This window comes from Aythya marila (assembly GCF_965140915.1).
Source record: "Aythya marila genome assembly, chromosome: 8".
Lineage (NCBI taxonomy): Eukaryota > Metazoa > Chordata > Aves > Anseriformes > Anatidae > Aythya > Aythya marila.
In genome coordinates, this window is record NC_139049.1 from 7,260,029 (window position 1) to 7,282,315 (window position 22,287).

The 22,287-nt window shown below is 42.7% G+C and overlaps 1 protein-coding gene across 1 annotated transcript; it reads left to right on the top strand.

The window, feature by feature from the left end:
• The first annotated feature begins 9,870 nt into the window (after positions 1–9,870).
• Positions 9,871–21,220, top strand: ATP6V1G3 (ATPase H+ transporting V1 subunit G3). The gene is made up of 3 exons (XM_082765490.1): positions 9,871–10,023; positions 17,350–17,450; positions 20,694–21,220. The coding sequence occupies exons 1-3, from the start codon at positions 9,942–9,944 to the stop codon at positions 20,865–20,867; spliced, it is 357 nt and encodes a 118-aa protein (XP_082621616.1). The 5' UTR covers positions 9,871–9,941; the 3' UTR covers positions 20,868–21,220.
• The last annotated feature ends 1,067 nt before the right edge of the window (positions 21,221–22,287 follow it).

A 22,287-nucleotide genomic window follows, 5' to 3' on the forward strand; every position in this document is an offset into this window, starting at 1 on the left:
CAGTCTATGAAGACAATTTTTACTTTGGGATTTCAAAAGTGAATCAAAGGTTTTTGTTTATGATTCTCCAGAGTGACCCTGACTGCCTTGTTTTCACCAAAATCATTCCATTCTTATGGGAATTTCAAATATTTCTGCTTTTAAACATTCTTTTTAAATGTGAGGGCTTCCCCAAGTGCAAAGCCTACTGCCACTCACCTTCTACAAAAACCCTGTGCACTAAGAACTTGTGCAGTAATTGCAGTAAACACAAATCTTCCAGCCATTTCCCAATAGTCAGGTATTTCTTTGTTCACATGTCAAGGCCTGCCACTTAAAGGTTTCTGTGACGGAGACTGTGATTTAGTAATATTATTGAAAACTACAGGCCTGAAAACATTTCACTGAACTCTGATTTCACGGGAGGAAATACAGCCTCTCAGGCCCTTTCACTTTCCCATATGGATACTAGTGCAAACCACAGAACGCTACCTCTAGAAAGGATTTAAAAACTAAATGTATGAAGCAGTTTTCCAACTTTATGTCCTTTGAACAAACACCAGAAATGATTCATTACAGCCATGTGGATACACTGCTTGTTCCCTACTGCTGCCTGCAGCTGTTACACAATGTGAAAGACATAAAAAGAACTGCGCCATCTCTGCATCCTCTCTAGACTAGGATACAGACAGCCTATCCATAGACCATATGGATGAGGTCCTGTCATGCCATAGTGCCCATGGTTTTAGTTTCCAAGGATTAAGGATGCCTTTTTGCTGCACCACTATTCTGCTCCTTCAGAGCTCAACCAAAGTTCAGACAGACAATGAACTAAAATATCTTTCACCCTCAAATGCTGGTAGGGTTCAGGATTTTCAAGTCATGTTCCTGCACAGAACTGTGAAGGTTTCCCTTGCAAAATTATTTTTCAAGTCTTTATTAAAAAAAAAAAAAAAAAAATCTCCCTATCAAAGAATCTGTGTTAAGATGTTATTAAGATTTTTGAGACCAATACCAGCACAAAATACCTCTGGCCATAGGTTTGAGTTTATTTTCACACAAGCCTTTGGTTTCTTGGTACTAGGCTATCAGATACTGTCTGGGGAGGGGAAATGTTTCCACAACTAAGTCATCCCTTTATTTTTTTAATCTGCAAGCTTCAAAACAGCTAAAATTTGTCGAGAGGAAGTCAAAGTTACTGTAAAGCATCAGGTTTCTGAACGTCTTACCGTCAGCTCTCCTCCCACCCTGTAATTCACATACCTATTGACACAACTTTCTACACTGCAGAGCCTTGTTATTTCTTCAGTATCATCAATGCTGAAAGAGCAAGTGTTCCACAAGCTACAGAACTGCAAAAACAGAAATGTGAGACGGTCAGAAGAAAACACCAATATCAAAGATATTACAATGACAGTAGTAATTTGTAGTGCACCATTACAGGGAAATGAGTGCTCTACCTGTAATGCTTCAAAGCATAATAATGCCTGTTCCTTGTTTTTTTTCCTGAAGTATGTAGGACATAATGTGCACATTATGAAAAGTATGTCAAATCTGTTGCTACTAGAGTCAGCTTGCACAGCATCCAAAGAGACTGAAAATGTAACATAACAGTTATTTGATGCACAGGTGAGTGCTTTCCTTTCCCCCCCCAATTGCTGCAGTTCACAAGAAAAAAGTCCTGCCTTTTCATCACCATGCTCTCTCTCTCTCTCTGTCTTTTCTTGGTGGGATTCATGAAAACACGGCTGCACGTGCCAGTGAAAGAGCTGGCGGTGCTGCATGCATGTGCGTGCAGAAGGCTGTCCAAAGGAGGTTCTGAGCACACAGCTCTGGACAGCCAGCTCTGAGCAGAGAACAGCTGATACCTACAACATGCAGGTGCTGCTCTCTCTATTATCACAAGTTCCAGTCATCTTTGTTCTGTAGGCAAGAAGGAGTAGAGTGGCTAGAAGGAGGTAAAAAAATAATTTCAGAGAGTACCAATACATTGGCATAAGGTGTTCATCCCTACCTGGAAAAAGAGGAGAAGTAACAAGGACAGCTGAACTGCTCTAATATTTTGAATTGTAGGACACATATCTACAGTCACCTCTGCTATTAAGAGGAGGAGCTCAGGTGGCTTGGAAGGAAAAGATCCAGTGGGGCACGTTGACAGAATAAAAGCTATTACATTTTAGGCCTTTACTGAAGAATTTCAATGGATTTAATTTAATTTCAAGAGGGTTTTGAAAACCAATATTGTGTAGCCTTTCATCCATAGTTATAAGCATGAAGCTTCCTTTTTTTTTTAATGCATCTTTTGAGGTTTTTCAAAGCAATGGATTTTCTTTTGAAACCTCTCCTATTATAGCCTGTGCGATGCTCTATGAGAAAGGGTTTAATCCACACTGCTTCTGCTGTTCCCCCATAGTGTCAAAAAAGAGCAACGCAAATATTCACAGTATTATCAGACAGATACAGAGAATAGTTTTCTGCTTTCGTAATAGTCTAATTATATTTTTTGTCCAGTAGAGAAAAATTCATCCACTTTTCCCTCATGACTTTGAGCCAGCACACATCTCTGGTCAGAACATTCCCCTTTGAAACACCGCGTGTTACCAGAAATCCCGTGGTTCTCTGCAGTGCCTGAAAATGCTTGCTATGAGTCAACAAGGAACTCCCAAAATGTTCCTCCTGCAGAATGCTTTGCTCCTCCTTGTTCTTTGCACCTTCCAGGTGAAGTTTGACCCACAAAACCTGTCTGCAAAACTACAGAAATACAGAGCCAGCTTCTCCACACAGGAGCTCCGGCAGACATGTATGAGGAGCTCTTCCATGGCAGCCCCTGCTATTAAAAGCAGAACTCCTACCTGAAATGAACCTTTCCAGCACAACAATGCACATCATCTTTGACTGGTCTCTGGATCATGACCATCTCATGTGAAGGATGGGTCTCAAGAAACGCTGGGCCAAAAGCTGAATTTAGAGGCCAGTCTCTCCCTTCCTCTGTAAAGGTGTTATGAGGGCCCCAGCTTCTCTGAAGCTGTCTCCTGCCAGCTGCAGCCTCCTTTCCCAATCCCACGGCCTCAGAACAGGCCCCTAACCCCCATCTCGCTCCCTCATCTCAGGTTTTGCTCCCCGGGCTTTACAGTTCCTGTACCAACAAACAAGCAGCTCTAGGAACCTGGTGCTCTCTGCCAGGGCCCTGGCCTTTCTGAGGGACCTGTTGTCTCCTGCATTGCAGTGAGAGCAAATAATCTACACGTTGGCCTTTGGATCCACTGACGATGGCTTCCTTCTATGCACAAGGCCTCACAATCCACACACAAAGCTGCTTTTCTGTAAGCTTGAAACATTACCTAATTCTAATTTTCTGATTGCAGCTCCCGTGTTTTTTTCTTCACAAGTTCTGCATTTGCGTTTCCATCTTAAAAGATACTACGTATAAAGCAATACTTCAAAAAATGATGCTACTGGATTAGAAACAGACTGCTTAATGATGCATTGTGCAGGAGCCTAAAATATTCACCAGAACTGGATTGCAGAAAATAATCTCATGTGATTTTTACAGTGCCAGTCCTGAAAATATAAATGAAAAACACAAAACAAACAACCACCAAAAAAAAAAAAACACCAACCCCCCCACAAAAAAAAAAAACACACCTTGTATCAGTAGTCTTAGATGCATGCCCTTACCAGTTAAAGCAGCAAAATTCCTCACTGCATTTTCCAGCAAGGAAAACAAAGTGTGTGGCACACAGACCTTTTGCGTTGCTCACATTTTTAACTTTCTGCACTCACCAGCATAAATCATCCAACTTTTAAAGAAGTCTGACACTTGGAGCCAGGACTTGTTCAACATGCTGTAACTGCTTAGTTTAGCTGAGCTCTGAAATTACTTGCAAGTGAAGTGTTTGGAAAAAAAGCAAAACTAATGGTGATTTTTGACCTTTTCTCCAAGTCTGTAAAGGGGAAAAATGAAATACATAAAACATACAAAGATCCTCACTAGCAGAATTACTTTCTGTGAAGCAAAACTCAAACCCCTGTACGTTACCACAGAACTGAAGAAAAAAATCAAGTTTACTGCATCATGCCTTGACGAGAATAGTCCTTCCCCAAAGATGAAGAACTGACTGACATGCAAGACTTGCTATTCTCAAAGTCACATGAGAAATAAGAGACATGCAGAATAAAAATACCAGAGACATGATGTAAAGTGGTGAATAGGCTAAAATTAGTTCACATTCTTTTTTTTTTTTTTTATGAAGAGAGTGTAAGGTTTTGTTATTATTATTATACTGAAAACCTTGGAAAGCGTGGAAAGGTGAAAAATGGAGATTTTAAATCTAAATGTACAAACACATGCATGTGAACCTATACTTGTACCAGAATAACAGCACGCATCCATTTCTCCTTCCAGGAACACTAATTCAAAGGCAGTTGTTATAAAAATAAGGAGAAAAATACCACATCTCCCTCATAAAAAAAAAAAAAGTCAGGAATAACATCAGGAAATTTTATAATGACTAGGCAATGTGTATTCTGGTCTCAAAGACAGATTGCCAGTATTCAGCATTTTTCCACCCCAGGTTTTGTGCCTTACCTTTCCAAATGTTCACTTGCTTTATGAGGACTAAAAATAAAGGCTTCTTTCTTCTTATTGTAGTATTAATATTTTCACTTGAAGAATGGGAATTCTTCTTATTCCTTTTATTCATTTTCAGTTTAAGCTGGTATTACTCAAAGCTGGAATGAAATACAATGAGATGACTGAGTATAAAATTAAAGTTTTATAGTCAAAGGTCAGCAAATTGGTTAAATGTCCTTTGAGTTATAGAAGCAGCAGCAGCATATAAGTACAGGACAGCAGATTACAAGTTCAGCTTCTCTAGGCTGCAAGCAAAGCTGAATTATTTACTTTGTGATGTCTCTGTTGAGCTCAGTAAATCTAATTCTAGACAGCATTGAAATTTTTTGATACACTACAGTCACTTTCTTCAAGTAAATGTAGAGCTGTGACATGGATGCAAGTTGTTGGTTAGCTTACACAGTTAAAAATATATTTTCATGACCCCCCACTTCCCCTCTACTCCAAGCCTGCCTGCACAAGTGCACTGATGAGGCTGCAAACCTCTTTGGAAAAGCAGCACTGCTATAAAGTCATCAAGAGGATGTGGTAAGAGAAGAGGCATGCTCTGTGTGCCAAAGGGTGCGTAAGAAAATAGTGGAGAACAGCACTAGGAAAGGGGGTGGGGGGAAAGGAGGAACACATTATTTGAAGCTGGGTCTGACTGGGACTTATTTTTTTCCTAGCAGCCTGCACGTTGCTGTGTTTTGGATTTGTGGCCAAATCAGTGTTGATAACACACCTAGTGCTTGCAGGGTGTCAAGGCTTCCTCTGCTGCTCACTCTGCCCCCACAAGGAGCAAGCTGAAGGGGCCAGGAGGCTGGGAGGGGACCCAGCTGGGACAGCAGGCCCCAAATGACCCAAGGGTACTTTATGCCACGTAACACAAGGCTCAGCAATGAAACCGGGGCACTGCTCTGTCCACGGTAGCCATTGCTCTGAGGCTAGATAGCAATCGCCTTGTGGGAGGTGGTAACTGATTTGTCTTCCCATCACCTGGGTTTTGTTCTTTGCTGTTTTTTTGTTTGTTTGTTTGTTTGTTTTTCTTTCTTCCTCTCCTCGTGCCTCACTTTTTCAACTGTCTTTACTTTGACCCACAAGTTTTCTCACTTTTGCTCGTTCAGTTCGCTCCTCGTCCTGCTCTGGGGGAGGGCTTAGCTGCTGGCTAGGGTGAGCACACCATACACTGAGAATAGGAAGTAATCGCAATCATACTGATAGTCAAGTTATAAATTAACCTGGACATTTTGAAGACTATATTTGCTTTTTCCTTTTTTTTTTTTTTTTTTTTTTAAAGTTCACTGTACCTCAATAATCACATGACTAACAGAAAATGCAGCCATTTCTCTTCAATGTCCTCCTTGCAGTTGGAGACATTTTTAGAAAAACTAATTAACTAGTTAACACTGTTGTTCTCTGAATGCTGAACCAACTACAGAAGCAAGCATAACTGCTCATATCTAGACTGCACAGGCCAAATTTAGGAAAAACTGTGCACTGGTTTACAGGTGGACACTCAACACAGGGCATGCAGGCTGCCATGGCAGCTGAAGCAGGGTCTGTGTCAATAGACTTGGCCAGCAGTCAAAGAGCTTGCCCAGACACTATGGCAGCAACCTGCTTCTGGCAGTTCATTAATAGTTATTCCTCTTTGCTTACCTGTTTGTTCCCCTGCTGTTCAGGCCTCTGGGAGAAACTCAGGCTGCTGAGGTCAACTGCACTAACAACAGAGCAAGAACATCACCAGTAGGAACTGCTGTAGCGAGAATCCCAGGTTACAGCTATAATCACCCCTTCCACACCAAGTTCAAAATTATTTTTCTTCAGATATAGTTGTCTGATTGTGACAGAAAAGGGCATGATTTTGAGAGGCATGTGATGGTCGTCAATGCATACAGTTTAAGTTACGTGCAAAGCCTTTTAAAGTCTATTTGACGCGGATGCTGACAGAAGCAGCAGACCTGCGTGCCGTGGCAGAGCTCAGTCCATTTGAAGGTGCTCCATTTGTAGAGGAGCAGCCCCCACTGCGGTGTAGGAAGCTACGTAGGTGTGCACTGTGCCTTTCCATCCTGAGGCCTTTCTAGAGCAGCGCAACGCAAGGCACGCGTGCTGACACACAAAAGCTTCTGCGGCAGCTGTCCTGCCTGGCACGCCGCTGATTTAACGCTTTCTCCTTGAACCAGCGCCGCTGCTTTGAAGCCGCAGCCCGAGCAAAGCGCACTGCTTGGTAGTCACAGCAGCTCTATCTGGAAACAATGTTTTTTATAATTTAAAAAACGATTACAAAATGTGTGTGCTTAGGGAAATGCAGACACAGAGATGATGCATGGGAGACGTTCAGCTGAAACATGTTTCAGCGCAAGCTGCCTGCCGCCGCCCTACATAGAGGACGGCCTCTGCACACAAACCACAATAAAAGGAGGCCACCGGCCTCCACTGATTCGACTGCTCGGTGGTAGATGCACTGAGACGTTGTTACTTTCATGCTAAGTGAACTCAATCTGAACAACAGCAAGTGGCCCTTTTCCAAATAAAATAATAGGAACTGCCTGGGGTGAATTACCCCACTGGCCCTGACCGACCCAGCGCAGGCAGCAGACAGCAGCTGCGCGGCTCAGCCTGCACCAGAACCACCTGGCTTAAAGTGCCTCTGCTGGCTGAACTGAGGATGAGCAGCGGGATCCCTGCAGGGGCTCTCGTCTTCTGCAAGACTCTTCAATTTCCAGCCCCGCAGTTTCGCTCTGGGGAGTGCGAACAGCAGAGCTGCGCCTGTCCTCCCGTCCTGGTGGTGGCAAGAACCAGGGCAGGCTCTGAACACTCTGGGCATGAGACAGCTGGAGGAGATGCTGAGAAGGAAAGGGAGGCATCTTAGAGAGAAACCTCTCTGCTAACACCTCTCCTCCCATCACCAGTCATCCCATCAGCTTCTCTTCTCTAATTAAATGAGTTTGGAGCTGACTTGGAAAGAAAGCCAGTGACTGCAGCACAGAAACGTTACTCATTTGCTTGGTGATGAAGTAGGAGCCTGTTTGGTCAGTCAGTGGCTTAACTTACTTTATTTTAATGAATTATCCTAGAAGTGGGATACTGAGAGGTGCCATGTCAAAACAGCCTGACATCATCACCAGACAAGCTTCAAAATGAGTTCCAAGCGGCAGCATTTGTGTGGAGCCTCACACACCGTGTAGCAGCACCAGCCAAAGTAAACCACCCTTCTCCCCCTGCGAGGAGCCGTCCCAGTACCCCACGTCAGGAGCGATGCCAGGGCGGCGTGCCACCGTGCACTGCCCCGGCCCGCTCGCCTGGAGCCAAGACCTGAAAACTGACTACAAGGCAAGTTATAAACTGAGAGTCTTTGATTCAGAAAAAAAAAAAAAAAAAAAAAAAAAGGCATGGAAATACATGGATGTGACATCTGCAGCTCATACGATCTGCCTGAGAAATATATGAATTTTTGAACTGTGGAGTAACTTAGTAATCAGTTCTAGGGTGTGCCATTTTTCCATAAAAATTCATCACATAGAACTATTTTCTGTGAAATATTAAAATTAGCAGGTTGTAAATAACAAAATCTAGATCATTACTGAGGTCCAGGTAACATAATTACAGCACTGAGACCTGCTCTGAGGAATCGATGTGCCTCACCCCTGACACGTCCAGAGGCTCCGAAGCAGCCCCGTTTGCCAGCAGGTTCGGTACAGGGCTTGGAGCGCAGAGATTTGCCTGACAAGACCCTTTGCCTTGAATATGCTCCTGGTGGCTGTGACAGGCCTGACGACATCTCTGCTCTGCTTCCTATTAAATTTTTAAGTAACTTGCTTTCAAGTTCTGAGCCCAAGTTTCCTGCCCCAAGTAAACCAAATATCTTTGCTTTTTTTTCTCTTTTTACTTTCGTTTTCTACTTCTGCTTTTCTCTGCCGGCCAGCAGGCTTGGAGCTCAGCCCCAGCAGCACACCAGGCTTCCCAACCCTGCAGCTTGCCCTTTTTCTGTGCAACTCATCAGCACTTCCTTTTCTATTTCTAAATAAAATAAACTTGAAAGCTATGCCTTAAAACCCGCTAAAAATAGTGCCATGTCTGCTCTCTTGCAGCTAGAGCTGATCCCTGATGTCAGTGCTAGGCAGGGGGAGGCATCTCGCGGTTTCTGGATGAAGGAAGAAGCCCAGCAAGTAACACGCTGTAAGAAGGGAGCATCTTGCCGAGACTGAGCCTGGCTGGAATTTGACTCCACAATATCACAGATCAGAAAACAAACAAACTTCTCAAAGCCCTAGCACTTACTCTTATTCTGCATGCAGCTGAAGGCAGCATTAGGGCAAGAGGTTTCTGCCCCCATTCTCCCTCAAGCCCGCAGCCACTAGGAGAAGAAAAGCCTTCGTACCAGCAACACGCGTTTCCTCACAAGGGGCAGGTAAGAGCCCTGCAGCAAGCAAACAGGACATCACAGCTTGCTTGATCTATTCTCATCCCAATTTTTGACATGTTCCCCTCCTGTATAATGCCCAAAGTACCTTTGTCAGTGAGATTTATTTTATTTTTCAGGATTCAAGCTATGATCGTGCTGCTCCTTCGCAGTAGCACGCAAGACACGTGCCCACCCTAGGGAACAGGATGTGCACCTACAGCCACGCACACACTTGTGTGACCGCTGCACACATTAGCAGGGCTTGAGAGGAAGCCCTAGACCAAGAGCTGCACCATCCCGGAGCCTGGGTCTTAGAGCTGACTCCCACGGCTACCACTCACCACACTCAGCTGCCTCGTGGGAGATTACAGCTTGGAGCACACCTCTTCCACCACACGCTTATTTCAACTGTAGTCCCTGATAAAAAAAAAAAAAAAAAAATACCTTCAAGTAACACCAAACAAAAGCCTACAACCAGTTCGGTGTGTTCAATCAAAACAATTCACGGACTGCCCGAGTCTGATTCCTCATGCTACGGGAAGTTTTATTAAAAGCAAGTTTCAAGAAACAAAATGATTTGTTTCCCCAGCGCCTCTCACAAGGTTAACCACTTTCTGCTTCAGCATTAGAAGATTTTTAAAAATCCCAGTAAAACTACAAGCCACTTGGAGCGTTATTCTCCTCTTCCCCAATGTGTTCATGGGACGCTTCGGTGACCCTGGGGAGGAGGGAGCGTCCCTGTGAGCCCAGCCACTGCATTTCTCTGGTTCCACCAGCAGCCCTTTGTGCCCAGCAGCAATCCGGACAGAGCAGGCTGGTTTGGTGCAATCTGGAAGGCTGTTGTAATAACCGACAGACCGAAAACACAGGGAAGGGTTTGGCAGCTGTATAAAGCTCCCTCCAAGCTCCAGTCCCCGCAGAAGGGCACCAGCCCCAGCAACCAGCATGACCAGCCAGTCTCAGGGAATCCAGCAGCTTCTGCAGGCAGAAAAACGTGCCAAGGACAAGCTGGAGGAAGCCAAAAAAAGTAAGCATCTGGCCTGTTTTTACTGTCTTTTTCTACTGTAAGCTCTTCAGAAATACAGTGGCTCATGGAAAACCGGCATTATTTCATCTGTACGCAGCACAGATGGGCTGCTCCTATTCTTTTTCTGTGCCACTTTCCTCCCACTCGCATCAGTGCAGTGCCTTGACGGCAGTCAGGCATTTATCCCAGCCTTTGGTGCACGGCTTGCTCCAAATCGTGTGCACACGTGTGCTTGTGTGTGCGTGCATGCACGTGCCTCTTCACACTGAACAAGGTTTTCTTTGTTATGTTCGTCCTGTCAGCTAGATTTATTACTGCTTTTTCTCAATGCCAATAATGTCATTACATCCTTCTTCAGGCATTTAAACGAGAAACCTGCACACCTCTGGCTGCCAGCTCTGGAGAACCAGACTCCAAACTCTGTATTTCTCTTTACATAATATTTTCAGTGTTCCTCTTTACTTATGAAAACCAGTAACTTGCCTTTTAATCTCAGCTGGGCTTCAAAAAGAAATACATGGAAACAAATGGAGACTTCAGAGTAATAATAATAGTAAAAGCCACAGTACAATCCTAAGAAATGTCAGTACCGTGGTCATTGCTGTAAGTCTTATTACAAGCAACAAGCAATCACTGAGTGATCAAATGGTGATTTTAAAACAAACATCTTTTTTGCTGAATGTCTAATGCCCAGTCTAAAGTATGTGTAGATACCCAAGAATAACAAATTCAACCTTTTTTATTCTAGTCAAATCTAAGCAAATAGTAGTAACAACAAATAAGGAAAGGAAATTAACATCCCAATAAAATGGGAAAAAATGTAGCTGAATCTGCTAATGATCTAAATAAAAGAAACAATTCATCTAGCAGTCTTCCTGTTATATATTTCCTTCATTTTCTGCATTTCTCTCTCATTGACTTAATACAAAATAGTCACCATAATGTCTCCTGAGTGTAGATACCGACCACACAAGTCACTGGCCTGCATTAGCCATGAAATGTTAACACTGTTTCATGGAGAGATCTTGATTTAGAAACCAGCAGCAGGAAACAACATCATCCTCCAAACTCAACTAAAACGCATGAAGATATCACGTGCTGCAAGAGACTATGATGAAGGATTTTGTTTTTAAGACAGAAATAGAAACTAAAGAAAAACTATTTGCCTAGTTTGTGCATCTCTTCTAGCATTGCTGTGTGCTCACTATTTGTGTATCATGTTAATTTGTACAGCAGCACGCAGAAAATAAGCAGAAAAGCAACACCCCTTTCCTAAGCATCCAGCCACTGCCTGCACCTTGTAGCCATGCAAAAGCAGAGGAAGAACATTTTTCCATCTTCATAACACAGAAGACTCACAAAAAGAGGGTGTCTGGGGGCGCTGCTCCTAGCTTGAGAGCAAGGAATTATTAGGGAGCGATTCAGCCTTTATGCAGCCAGCTGAGATGCTCTCAATGGGATGTTGCCTCTCTTCTTATGTAGGGCAGAGGAAATTAATGGTTCTCCAGAGCAAGAAGCAAGAAAGCCCATGATCTGGGAAGGCACAGCCTCATGGAGGGAATGGGCGCTAGGTCTGAACAGGGACTGCAGAATCAGGCCTTTAGCTATGACAGCTTGATGCTGCTCACCTTATTTGATTTTTCAAATCCAAAAAATGTCACGTCAGCTTTTTCTGAAACAGACGGTTTAAAAAAGGTTTAAAAGTTTAATAAATTAAGAAACCCCCAAATGCAAATTATCGTAATAACACAAATGATGACTGCTAATAAGAGCATCTTGCTGCATCTGGGCACGAGCTCCAGCTGCACTTACTCTGCTCTGCTGGCGAGCACACTCCTGTCCCCACCTCGGCCCCACGCACAGCACGTGTGAGAGGCGCAGGGCTTCCTGCAGGTGACCCATCTCCCAGCCCAAGCCAGCAGCCTGAATTGAGCCACTGCCTGCGCCTACCAGCATTGCAGTGCTGAGGTAGAACTTACTCAGTAGCTCCAGAAAACCAACTATTAAAAAGTCTGTCATCGGTAGAAAACAGTAAAACTATTTCATCAGTATGATTTTCTTCTCTATTCCTTGCCTCTGCTCTCACACATCAGACTGTTCCAGTGTACCAGCAGTTTTCCTTTCCCTTCATTTCATTGTTTCACAGCTTCATGCCACCTGACAGACCTAACTAAACCAGCATGGCTTAAATAACTTGGGACAGGGACTAAACGAGTTCTTAGGGTCAAAGTCTGTTGTGGCCAGCATAATTTCAGCAGCTTCTTCCCCGGAGTGATTCTGCAGTTGAGTCAACGTAAGGTATTGCCTCGTTTGTTTCAGACAGAGTACAGAATCTAAAATAAAAGGCAACGCACGGCTATCCACCATCACAGGTGAACCAGCACACACAGTGTGGAGGCACGAGGCGAGGCGATGCTGCTTCGCTCAGCAAACAGCAGCCCAGACCCACCCCGTACCAGTTCAGATCAGCAGCCCCTGCTCAGGGCTGGGCACACACGGCTCAGGGCTGCAGGTGAAAGCGCTGAACCTGCCCCGCCGAGCTGTAAGCATGACCTCTGCTGTCACTGCAAACAGCCCTCGAGCAGCGGCACCGTCCCAGTGCGTCAGGTTTTTCTATTTACCTTGTAACGTGAGAAGGAAGAACAGCAGGTCATTCGTGGGACACAACCAGGAAAAGGCATTTTCAAGGAAATGTGATTACCAAAACTATCCTTATGCAAGACCGTCAGTGTTTACAGCTGATATGCACATCACCAGATCAAAAGATAGCACGGACACGCCTAATGCTGTATATAAACACATCATGGGCCCCCTTACTGACACACGCAGCTGCTGCAATGCAAAACCCACTTTGCACAACTGGAAAATCGACACCAGAATTCTATTTATCTTCATAAAGTGAAGCGGAAGCGTGGTGCTACAGCTCTTCTGTGCATGCCTTTTCACACCTCTTGCTCAATGCCCTTTATCTGGCCTTGCAATATTCTTTATCGTATCACGGGCTGATGTCATTTACACCTGACCATTTATTAATAGCTTGTTGGTAAATGCACTTACGCAGGGCTGAAGCTACCAAATTGATCAAACATGAAAAGAGCCTGCAGTTCTCTGTCCTTTTGTACGCTGCACTGCTTTGTCTGTCATTTTTTCTTTAAGCATAATTTGGATCCCAGAAATAGCTTCACATTATCAGAGCCAAGATGTCGATTCCTGAAAATCCTTCTGGGCAAAACAAGGGAAACAAATGTAACGTGAACACTGGGTTTAGCAAAACTTGGTTTCCTATAGATTTTTTTTTTTTATATTTTGGCTTGAATTTCTAGTTTCTAATAAAAGTGAAAGCTCAGATGAAAACTTTCAGGAAGTCAGGTTAAAAAACAACTATTAAGCAAAATAAGATATTAAAAAAATAAAATAAAATTGCATCAATTACATCCATCACACTCACTTGGATAGCATCCAAGACATACGTTGTCTAGCCAAAAAAGCTATACATCCACTGATCAGCTGTTTCTATTGTATTTTCATTAATATTGCAAACGTCTGCCCAAAATGAGCATTCCTAAATCCCATTTAGCAACGTAGCACTCTTAAAAACAACAGAAATGGTCCTATTTAAAGAAAATGTCATTAAATTTTGGCAACTTATGCATATGACATTATTTCTGTGCAGAAATTTAGCTAGAAACCTAGATGTTCTGTTTGAAAACAGCAAGCCAATTTTAGCAACTCTGTTCTAGGAATGTAAGATAACTTCGTGTTTAAGCAAATTAGAATGCAAAATTTTCAGAAATATTCTCTTGCGAGACCTTAAAATAATAGTAACAAAACTGAGCATTTTGAACTTAACCTGAGCTAGTTCATTAACATCAGAGCAATACCTACAAAGAATATTACCTTTCTCCAGGCTAGTAATGCTTTCCCACAAGTTAGATAAGACAATATCTAGTACAGGGCTGACTTGCTCCAGAGAGTAAAATGATTAAGATTAGGCCAATTTGATGTGATTCTAGAAGCTCCTGACTGTCCCCTTCCCTCCTGCTCAGCTACCAGACCCCTGGGCAGGAAACTTGGGCAGCTCAGCTGCTTTGCTGCTCCTAATATTCAAGCACATGAAGAAAAGACAAGCAGGCAATAGTAAACCTGGCCTTTGGGGCAAAAGTCTCCTCAAATTTGGAGTTTTCCACACCTCTTCTTTTTAGTCCTGGAGTAAATCTCTCAGGGTCACATTGGTTTGCCCACCCTCCTGTATTTCTAGCCCTCTTTTTGTATGATCTTGGCTGAATTTCAGTGCTCTGCTACCTGTAAGGACATAAGCTTTAATTTCAGCTCAGCTCTTTGATACAGAGAGTCCTGTCCAGGAGATCAGTAAGACTTTGAAAAGGCAATCCCTGTTTTTTTTATTGCACAACTAAGGTAGCAGACAAGTGGTTAATAACAGACTGATTAATTAATTTTGGTTTGCCTCTAGTGAAACAGCAGGTTAAGCTCTAGTTTCTGCTTAACTTAATCAGGTGCAGCATATGCACGATCGCATATGTTGGCAGTTGCTGATTCTGTCCACAACGTTGTTGAACTAGCAGTAATTTACTCACAGCTTTTCCACTTAATTAAATAGGAAGCAGCAGGTTCCTGCTGTGCCAATCCTAAAGGCACCGTGGAAAAAAAGAAATGGCTGCCACCCTACAGTGACACCCTATGTATTGTGCTTACTCCAGTGCACTGTCAAGATGTGCCACGTATGTGTATACATACTTTTTGTTCACTAGCTGCTTTGTGAGAGGCAGATGAACTCTTGTTTTACAGCTAATCCCTTTCTATTGTGTGCATTTAAAATGGATTTATTTATCTATCCTGTGGCCAAATATGCAACATATTTACTACAGATGGACCCCCAGATGGAATTTGAAATTAAAATCCCACTGATTTTGAAATAATGTAATTTGCTATAGAGACCCAGTTCTTCAGCTGGTGAAGTTGGCAGAGCTTCTTTGTAGTCACTCCCTCCAATTACAGCTCCAGAGAATCTCCTCCCGGCTCCTTCTCTCAAGGAAAACTCTATAAAAGGCCGGTCCGCTCTAAATTTGGAGATGAGAACAAGAACAACTTCAAAAAATGAACCTAAACCTAGTTTTGAACTTCGGTGTCCAGACTGATGTCAGGCTATTACACGTATCAGTCAGTTCACGCATACTGGTTCCAAGACTTCATACAGCAAGAGACAGAAGCTGAGGGAATCAGCTTTCATCAAACAAATACAAACTTTGGGAAGGTGTGTGCTAGGTTTCAACCTGCATCACTGCCCCCTGTACAAATTAGATTGCCTTGGTGGCAGGAGCACTCTGAGACAAGCAATAAACTACACAAAAGAACACTCCCCACTGGTGAACTGTCAGTAAATCTGTTGAGCTCCCCACCGTACTCCTCCTTGCTGTAAAATGCCGTCACACGACCACCTCTCACCTCTCCTCAGGTCTCACAGTCAGTACACCCACAAAAGCCAACGGTCCAGGAACCAACACTTCAAATGGAAATCCCTGTTTCAGGCATCCCTCAGCTGATCTGCAAATAATAGCTTTAGAAGGGGCCACCAGCTGCACGTGTAATTTACTACAGGATCAGGAATTTTACCTGGGATTTTGTTGAATCACAGAGATATCACCAGCAAGCGTCTTCCTCGCAGATTGGGCTTTGCTGTTGTGCCCTGCCCAGGGGAAGAGGAATACCCCATGTCACACCTGATAAGGCTTCAGAAGCCCAGTACAGCTGTAGCCCATCTGATACAGCAGCATGGAAAACCAAATCAGAAGTAGTAATGCTCCTCTCCCTAGCTTAGTTGGAGAATACTGTTTAGGATTTCAGAAAAGGTACAACTTTCTGAAAGTATTCATGTTGCTCAGTGACATCAAGTAAGTGGTTCCAATAAATAAATAAACAGATAAATATCAGGGTGCTTCATGCACCAAATTGAGGTGCCTTTTTCAGTTGTGCAGTCTTTGTGCTCTCATTCTGGTGATGTCCTAATTTACACAACTAAGCAATAGCTTTTTTAGCCCCTGGAGCCCTTTCCCCTGGTGAGGGAGCAGGCACATCCTCTCTTGCTCCCAAAGTTCAGGTTGTACAGAGGAAAGAGACCAACAACACAAATCAGCATCAGCCCAGCAGCCTCAAATACAACATCCATACCAACATCCAACGCAAGGGTTTTACAGCTAGTGACTTTTTCCTCACAAAAAAAGCATAGCCCTGGGAAGATCCACGTCCCTTACTGAGTTTCTGTAAAGCAGGCAGACAGGTGCATCTCCGTGGGGTGGTCACGGCATGTTCAGTGCTTGCTTCATGTAAGAACTTCAGTATAGCATGCCCATCAATCCTGCTTTTATCCTTTGCATAACATCCCTGTGAGATCCAGGATGTACCTGGGCCTGGCTCTGCAATGATTTACATGGGTTTAATTTTACATACCCTTAGGATTTTACCTAAAGTAACTATTACCAGTGCACAAAATGAAGTTGGCAAAAACAACCCTTTCCAGAAAGAAGAGTTTAGTTTCCACTACAGCCTAAAATGCCACTTCTATAAGGATGCAAGATCACCATCCTTTTTAAAAATAAAATTATATATATATATAAAGTCACTTTCATACTTTCTACACATTAGTAGAAATAATACCATCAGCTTCCTTTTTCTCTTAATCATTCACCTCTGCGTTTAGCAGATGTTAGGGAAAAAGGGTGGGGGAGACGAGGACAGAGCCTGAAGGTTGCAACTCAGTTTGGTAGTGGTTAAGATGTACCTCACAGCATGCTGGAAATCTGCCAGCTCTAAACAGCATCCAGTTGGTGCGGGATGAAGGGATCCTGGCAGCCAATCAATACAGAAAAACTTACAGAATAACGTCTTTTCCAATCACTGACAACTAAAATCTGTTATCTGGCTGCTACTATTGCTGATGAAGGAAAGATAGATATTTATTTAAACACAAAGCTGTGATAAAAAAAAAAAAAAATCATTTCTGTTATGAGAAAATGCATAGTTGCAAAAAGACTTGTGTTGTTAGCAAACCAACACGCTTTTCATGTTGATGCCCAGGGAGCTGGGCTCAGAAGATGTGTGCTGGTGAGATGGGCTCTCAGGCACAAAGTGCCCTACAAGCTCACTTCACCCCTCTGACAATCCCAGGCAGATAGCAGCACTGTTCACTTTGCTCACAGCTTCATCCAGGAAACTTCTGCACCAGGTAGAAATACCTCTGATGTTGAGCAATTCACCTCTTGAGATGAAGTGACACCTGCGAAGTAAATCCTTGTTTTTCCTCTCCATTAGGAAAGGGAAAGAGGCTGAAGCAGGCCAAAGAAGAAGCCATTGCTGAGATAGACCACTACCGGCTGCAGAGGGAGAAGGAGTTTAGGAATAAGCAAACAAATGTAAGTAAGAAACGTGCATGGGCTTTTTTTGTCAGTATGCTCACCAGTAGAACAAATTGCTTCAAACAGCATTACCTGGACACTTTCCACAACCTAACCTGACCACACTGATTGAACCCAGCTGTCACACAGGCATCTCCTGTGACGTGCAGATGCTTCATTTGGACTTCTTCACTGGCGTGGAATGCATTTGTACCTGGTACTGTAGATTTTAACACTAAAATTGTCTAGATTCTATATTTGGTTCACACTTGCCCTTTTGAAGACGTTAACTCCCTCAAGTAAAATGCCTTCAAGGTTTTCCTTCAATTCCAGACAGATCTTGATTCTGCCCTCAAACTGGAGGTTGAAATAAGGTGGGTGTTTCGGTAATAGTGACGATTTAAAATCCTTCTTTCTATTTCTGTTCCACTTTAGCTTTTTGTCTGCATACAACACTGCACCTCTGGTGAACTGAAATCATCCAAGCCTTGGGGTTTTTCCTATCTTCATAGTAAAAGTGGTCTGGATAATATTTTCCTATCTGAATTGCAGTTCATTTTATACATTTATGCCATCTTGCTGTCTTCCCTAGTATTTTCATAAAGATTCAAAAACCGTTCTCTTTTACTTGGTGACCTCCCTCTTACATTTTTGTTCTTGTGTTGTTTTGTTTTTACTGCCAAAAAAAAAAAAAAAAAAGCCAAGGAGGCCAAATGAAAACTGCTTTATAAACCTGCTATTTCAGTCACACTTCACATAAGACATTCTCCAGCAGAGATCATAAGCCTTAAGGATATACGTACGCAGTCTCCAACAAACACTGTCAGCCACCAGACACACCATCACACTGCCAGGCCAGGTGGTGTTGTTTCAAACATACAATATCAGATTTTTACTGATACTAAAATAAAGTAAAAATACGCCTACAATTTATTCACCTTTTCAGTCAAAACGAACTTCTCGCTTTAGGTCTGGAATAGCAGAATAGAAAAAAGCCTTTCTTTGGTGTGAATTGAATTTTTTCATCCCAAACAAAGCTGCAAGGAAAGGCCACTGTTTGTCAACTGAGCGCGTTACACAAGCAGGCCAGAGCACACACTGCTCCTCAAATGGCAGCATGTGGCTATCTGTACCCATCACTGCAGTCCTCCCTCATGTTCCCTGACCCCATTACATCGCACATTTATCTACCCCAGACTAACGTCATCGTTATTTACCTGTGCCTGGAAGGCAGGCAGGTGTTCCAGCTATGCCAGTGAGGTCTGATACCCACTTCACTTTGCTGGTTCAGGTGTCCAGGCACAAACACATGTTCCTTCTCATCCTTCTGTGTTGCCATATCCTTGCTGGGGTAACTTCTCTCATACCACAAGAAGTTCCACTTCAGTCCGGAACAAACAATGGCAACAAAAACAATGATTAATTTGAGGTTAGAGACAACTAGAAAGATATTTTTTTTAACATATAAAATTTAAGCCCAGAGCTCAAGCTGATTTTGATAGTGCTCATAGTGTTTGTATTTGGGGTCTGAGGTCACTGAACTCTGGAGATGTGAACCCTGGCTCTGAATTTGTGTTTTGTGTAACGTGTAATGTTTTGCCAACTTTGGAATGACACTAACATCAGACCAGTATAGGCAAGATAAGGGACAGGCCTTCAAGGTCAGCAGAAATCACAGACTAAGCAGAACGTTGCCTGCATGCTGACAAGAAAAAGATCTTCAAAATCAGAAGCAGAAAAAAAGGAGAAAGGAAGGAAGGAAGGAAGGAAGGAAGGAAGGAAGGAAGGAAGGAAGGAAGGAAGGAAGGAAGGAAGGAAGGAAGGAAGGAAGGAAGGAAGGAAGGAAGGAAAGAGAGTAAGAATTGATCTCAGATTACGATATTAGCACGGTCCAGGAGAGCAAGTTCCCAGTCTACAGAGGCTCTTCTTCAGATTAGAATGGTCTCCCTGAGGTTTTGCGAAAGTATTTAGTAGCTGGATAACACGCAACCATCTGGGATCTTTAGAAAGTTATTTTGCCCTGTGGAAAAAAAATCAACTTCATAAATCCAGTTTAAGCTGTACAATCCTTCCCACATGAGGCCCTTACAACTTGTCTAAAAGCTAAAATAAAATGCCAGCTAAAAATAGTTACTACAGAAAACAATCTTCTTTTCCCAGTGTTTACTATTGTGTCTACATCCTGTATATCTTCCAAATCATAAATTGTTTTACATCTGGAGTGCAGACAAACTTCATACTACGTTGCCAGGTACAGATAATTGCAAAGGTGATTTGTGCAAAAGGAGATCTTCGTTCAGCTGCTTTTCCTTCTCTCAAGGACTAAGTTGGGCTGAAATCACATGGAAAATAAAGCTAACGACCCCTCCCTTTGTTTGTGGTCAGCCTCTAGGTACCCCACTACCCCCACAGGTTAGTTCAGCTGCTAGTCCATGCCAGAAAACTGTGGCAGGAATAAGAAGGATATGTTATTTATTCCTTTCTTACTTTGTGTGCAGAAACGTCTTCTGCTCTCCTCCATGGAATTCTCTGGCTGAAAACAAATTTCTCTCTTGCTATCTGAAGGACTTTTCCACAAGGGAAGAATGCAAGGGATGTTGGAGCAGTGGGGGAGGAAGGAACAAAGCCACGGATTTGGAACGTGTGCATCTGTTTACAACATAACCTTGCTAAAATGTTCAGCAAGTCTAGAGTCAATTAAATTCTAAGCGAATGTCCTGATACTAACTGTGCCAGAAGCTGTCTGGTATTTTGCCAGATAAGAAAATGTAACATTAAAAGACCTTGTCTGAGGCCTGTTGAGGGTTATACATCAGTAGCTGCTGAAGACTCTTCAAATACTCTGAAACTCTAATTATGCATTTTCAGGAAGGCTTTCCCATGTTTTGCTCCTTAGCGGTGCTCACATTTATTCTCAGTGAGGCCAAATGAAGCACACTAGTGCTAAAACTTAGTTGACTAGTCATTAAAATAGAAAACAAATTAAAATGAATGGTATAAAAGACAAAACATGTACAATGTTGTTCCCACAGCGAGCTAGGAAACTTGCATTTCATGGGGAGATACCCATTGCTAATGAGCATATGAAAGAGTTCCCTCGAATCCTGTTTCTATGTGTACAGTTCAACCTAGATCACACCCTTACTGTTAGAAAACACTGTGACATGTTTGCATTGTGTTTATGCTAGATGATAAAGAGAAGTACAATAAACACGGTCATATACAATGCCTTTTTTTGCTTAGAGGGCTTCTGCTTTTCAGGTAATGGGCTCCCAAGGTGACCTCTCTGCTAAAATAGAAGAGCAAACAAAGGAAACCATCCAAAAACTCACCAGCAGCTACCACAAGAACAAGGAGACCATGATGAAAAAGCTTTTGAACATGATATACGACATCAACCCTGAAGTCCACCCAAACTTCCGACAAGCAGCTTAAGATCAGCTATGTGCTGGGGAAAGACGTTTGTAAGAAGTTGGCTTCTTTCTTGATAACCATAGATATTTCCTCCTTTATTGTTTCTGTATTTGTGAGAGAAAGAACACTAAAGCCAAAAGTGCACAGTTCCAGAAAGGTTTTTGATGCGACAAGAATTATACAGAGTTTCACAAGCATTTGTTGGAATATTGTTTTTTCCTGGTGGTAGTTAAGCCCCTGTCATTTGAACAGGGGCAAGTCAATAACTGCAGAATAAATGATTATTTGACACCAGCAGCTTTTCAGTGGGAGTCTTCCTTTCTTTTTCTCATATAATATGTTCTGTACTAGATGTGTTGTTGCATAAAGTCTGTTTATCCCAATCTTTAGTGTACTTCAAGTCATATGAAATAGAACTCCACAAAAATAAAAAAATAAAGCATTTCTGTTCTCCTTGTGACACACGGAGCAGCCAGATTATGGAATATATAGGAACTGTCACTTTTGGTCAGAAAGAAGAAGTCAAAACACTCTCAGCTGTTTAATCCTAATTTAAAGCAATATATAACTGACTTGTACACAATCATGTTCAAAAGCCATACTTCAAGTATCGTCCTATTGTTTAAATACATCACAAGCTTTACGTAGCTTTTTTAAGGCTGAAAAGTGAGAGCAGGAGTAATCATTATGTGTAACATTGCCTTGGTTCAAGGTGCACTGTAGCATGCCCATCATTATCTATTCAGTTACTCCAAAAGCACAGGAACCCAGTGGCTCAAACTTCACCACTGCTACACTAAATAGTACCTTAATCCAGCAGAAGTTGATGGAAATCAGGTCACTCAGGGCTCACTTCTGTTACCCAAAGTGACCTTGAGTAATAATTCCCTCCACAATGGCACAGATTTCCCTTGAAATAAATATTTCTGAGGTTAGGAAAATATAATACGATCTGGTTGCTTCCAAGGGGAAGCCTGTTAAATCTGATGGAAGGCACTGATGAGGTGTGTGTGTGGGGGGGAGAGGGTTCATGAACCTATGCCATGAACCTCATTAATGCCTCGTCTTCACTACAGAATTATACTGAATTAGAAAACAAGCTTGAGAAACTGCAATGACTAGCAAACAATAGCCATGATTTTCAGACCATGTAGACTCAGATAAATCATTTCAATTTCACAGCAGCTAGTCATAGGCAATCTCCTGTTCCAGAGAGGTTTACACAGTTGACATGCTGTCATGTGTAAAATGACCATAAAGCTGTAGTCAACTTAATGTCAGCAAACATGACTCCTCAAGGCTGTGCCTGATGCTACGCAGTCTCAAAGCCCTGATTGTTACTGTCTCCTGTGCTTGATTATATTCTCTGGAGACACAAGGATGCGGAGGAATGGGAAAGAGACTAGAAATCCTATTGACATCAGCTGAAAGGCTTATTTCT

Coding starts and splice junctions, on each gene's coding strand:
- ATP6V1G3 (XM_082765490.1), top strand. CDS start 9,942: ATGACCAGCCAGTCTCAGGGAATCCAGCAGCTTCTGCAGGCAGAAAAA. Junction 10,024..17,349: donor GCTGGAGGAAGCCAAAAAAA/GTAAGCATCTGG, acceptor CCTCTCCATTAG/GAAAGGGAAAGAGGCTGAAG. Junction 17,451..20,693: donor TTAGGAATAAGCAAACAAAT/GTAAGTAAGAAA, acceptor TCTGCTTTTCAG/GTAATGGGCTCCCAAGGTGA.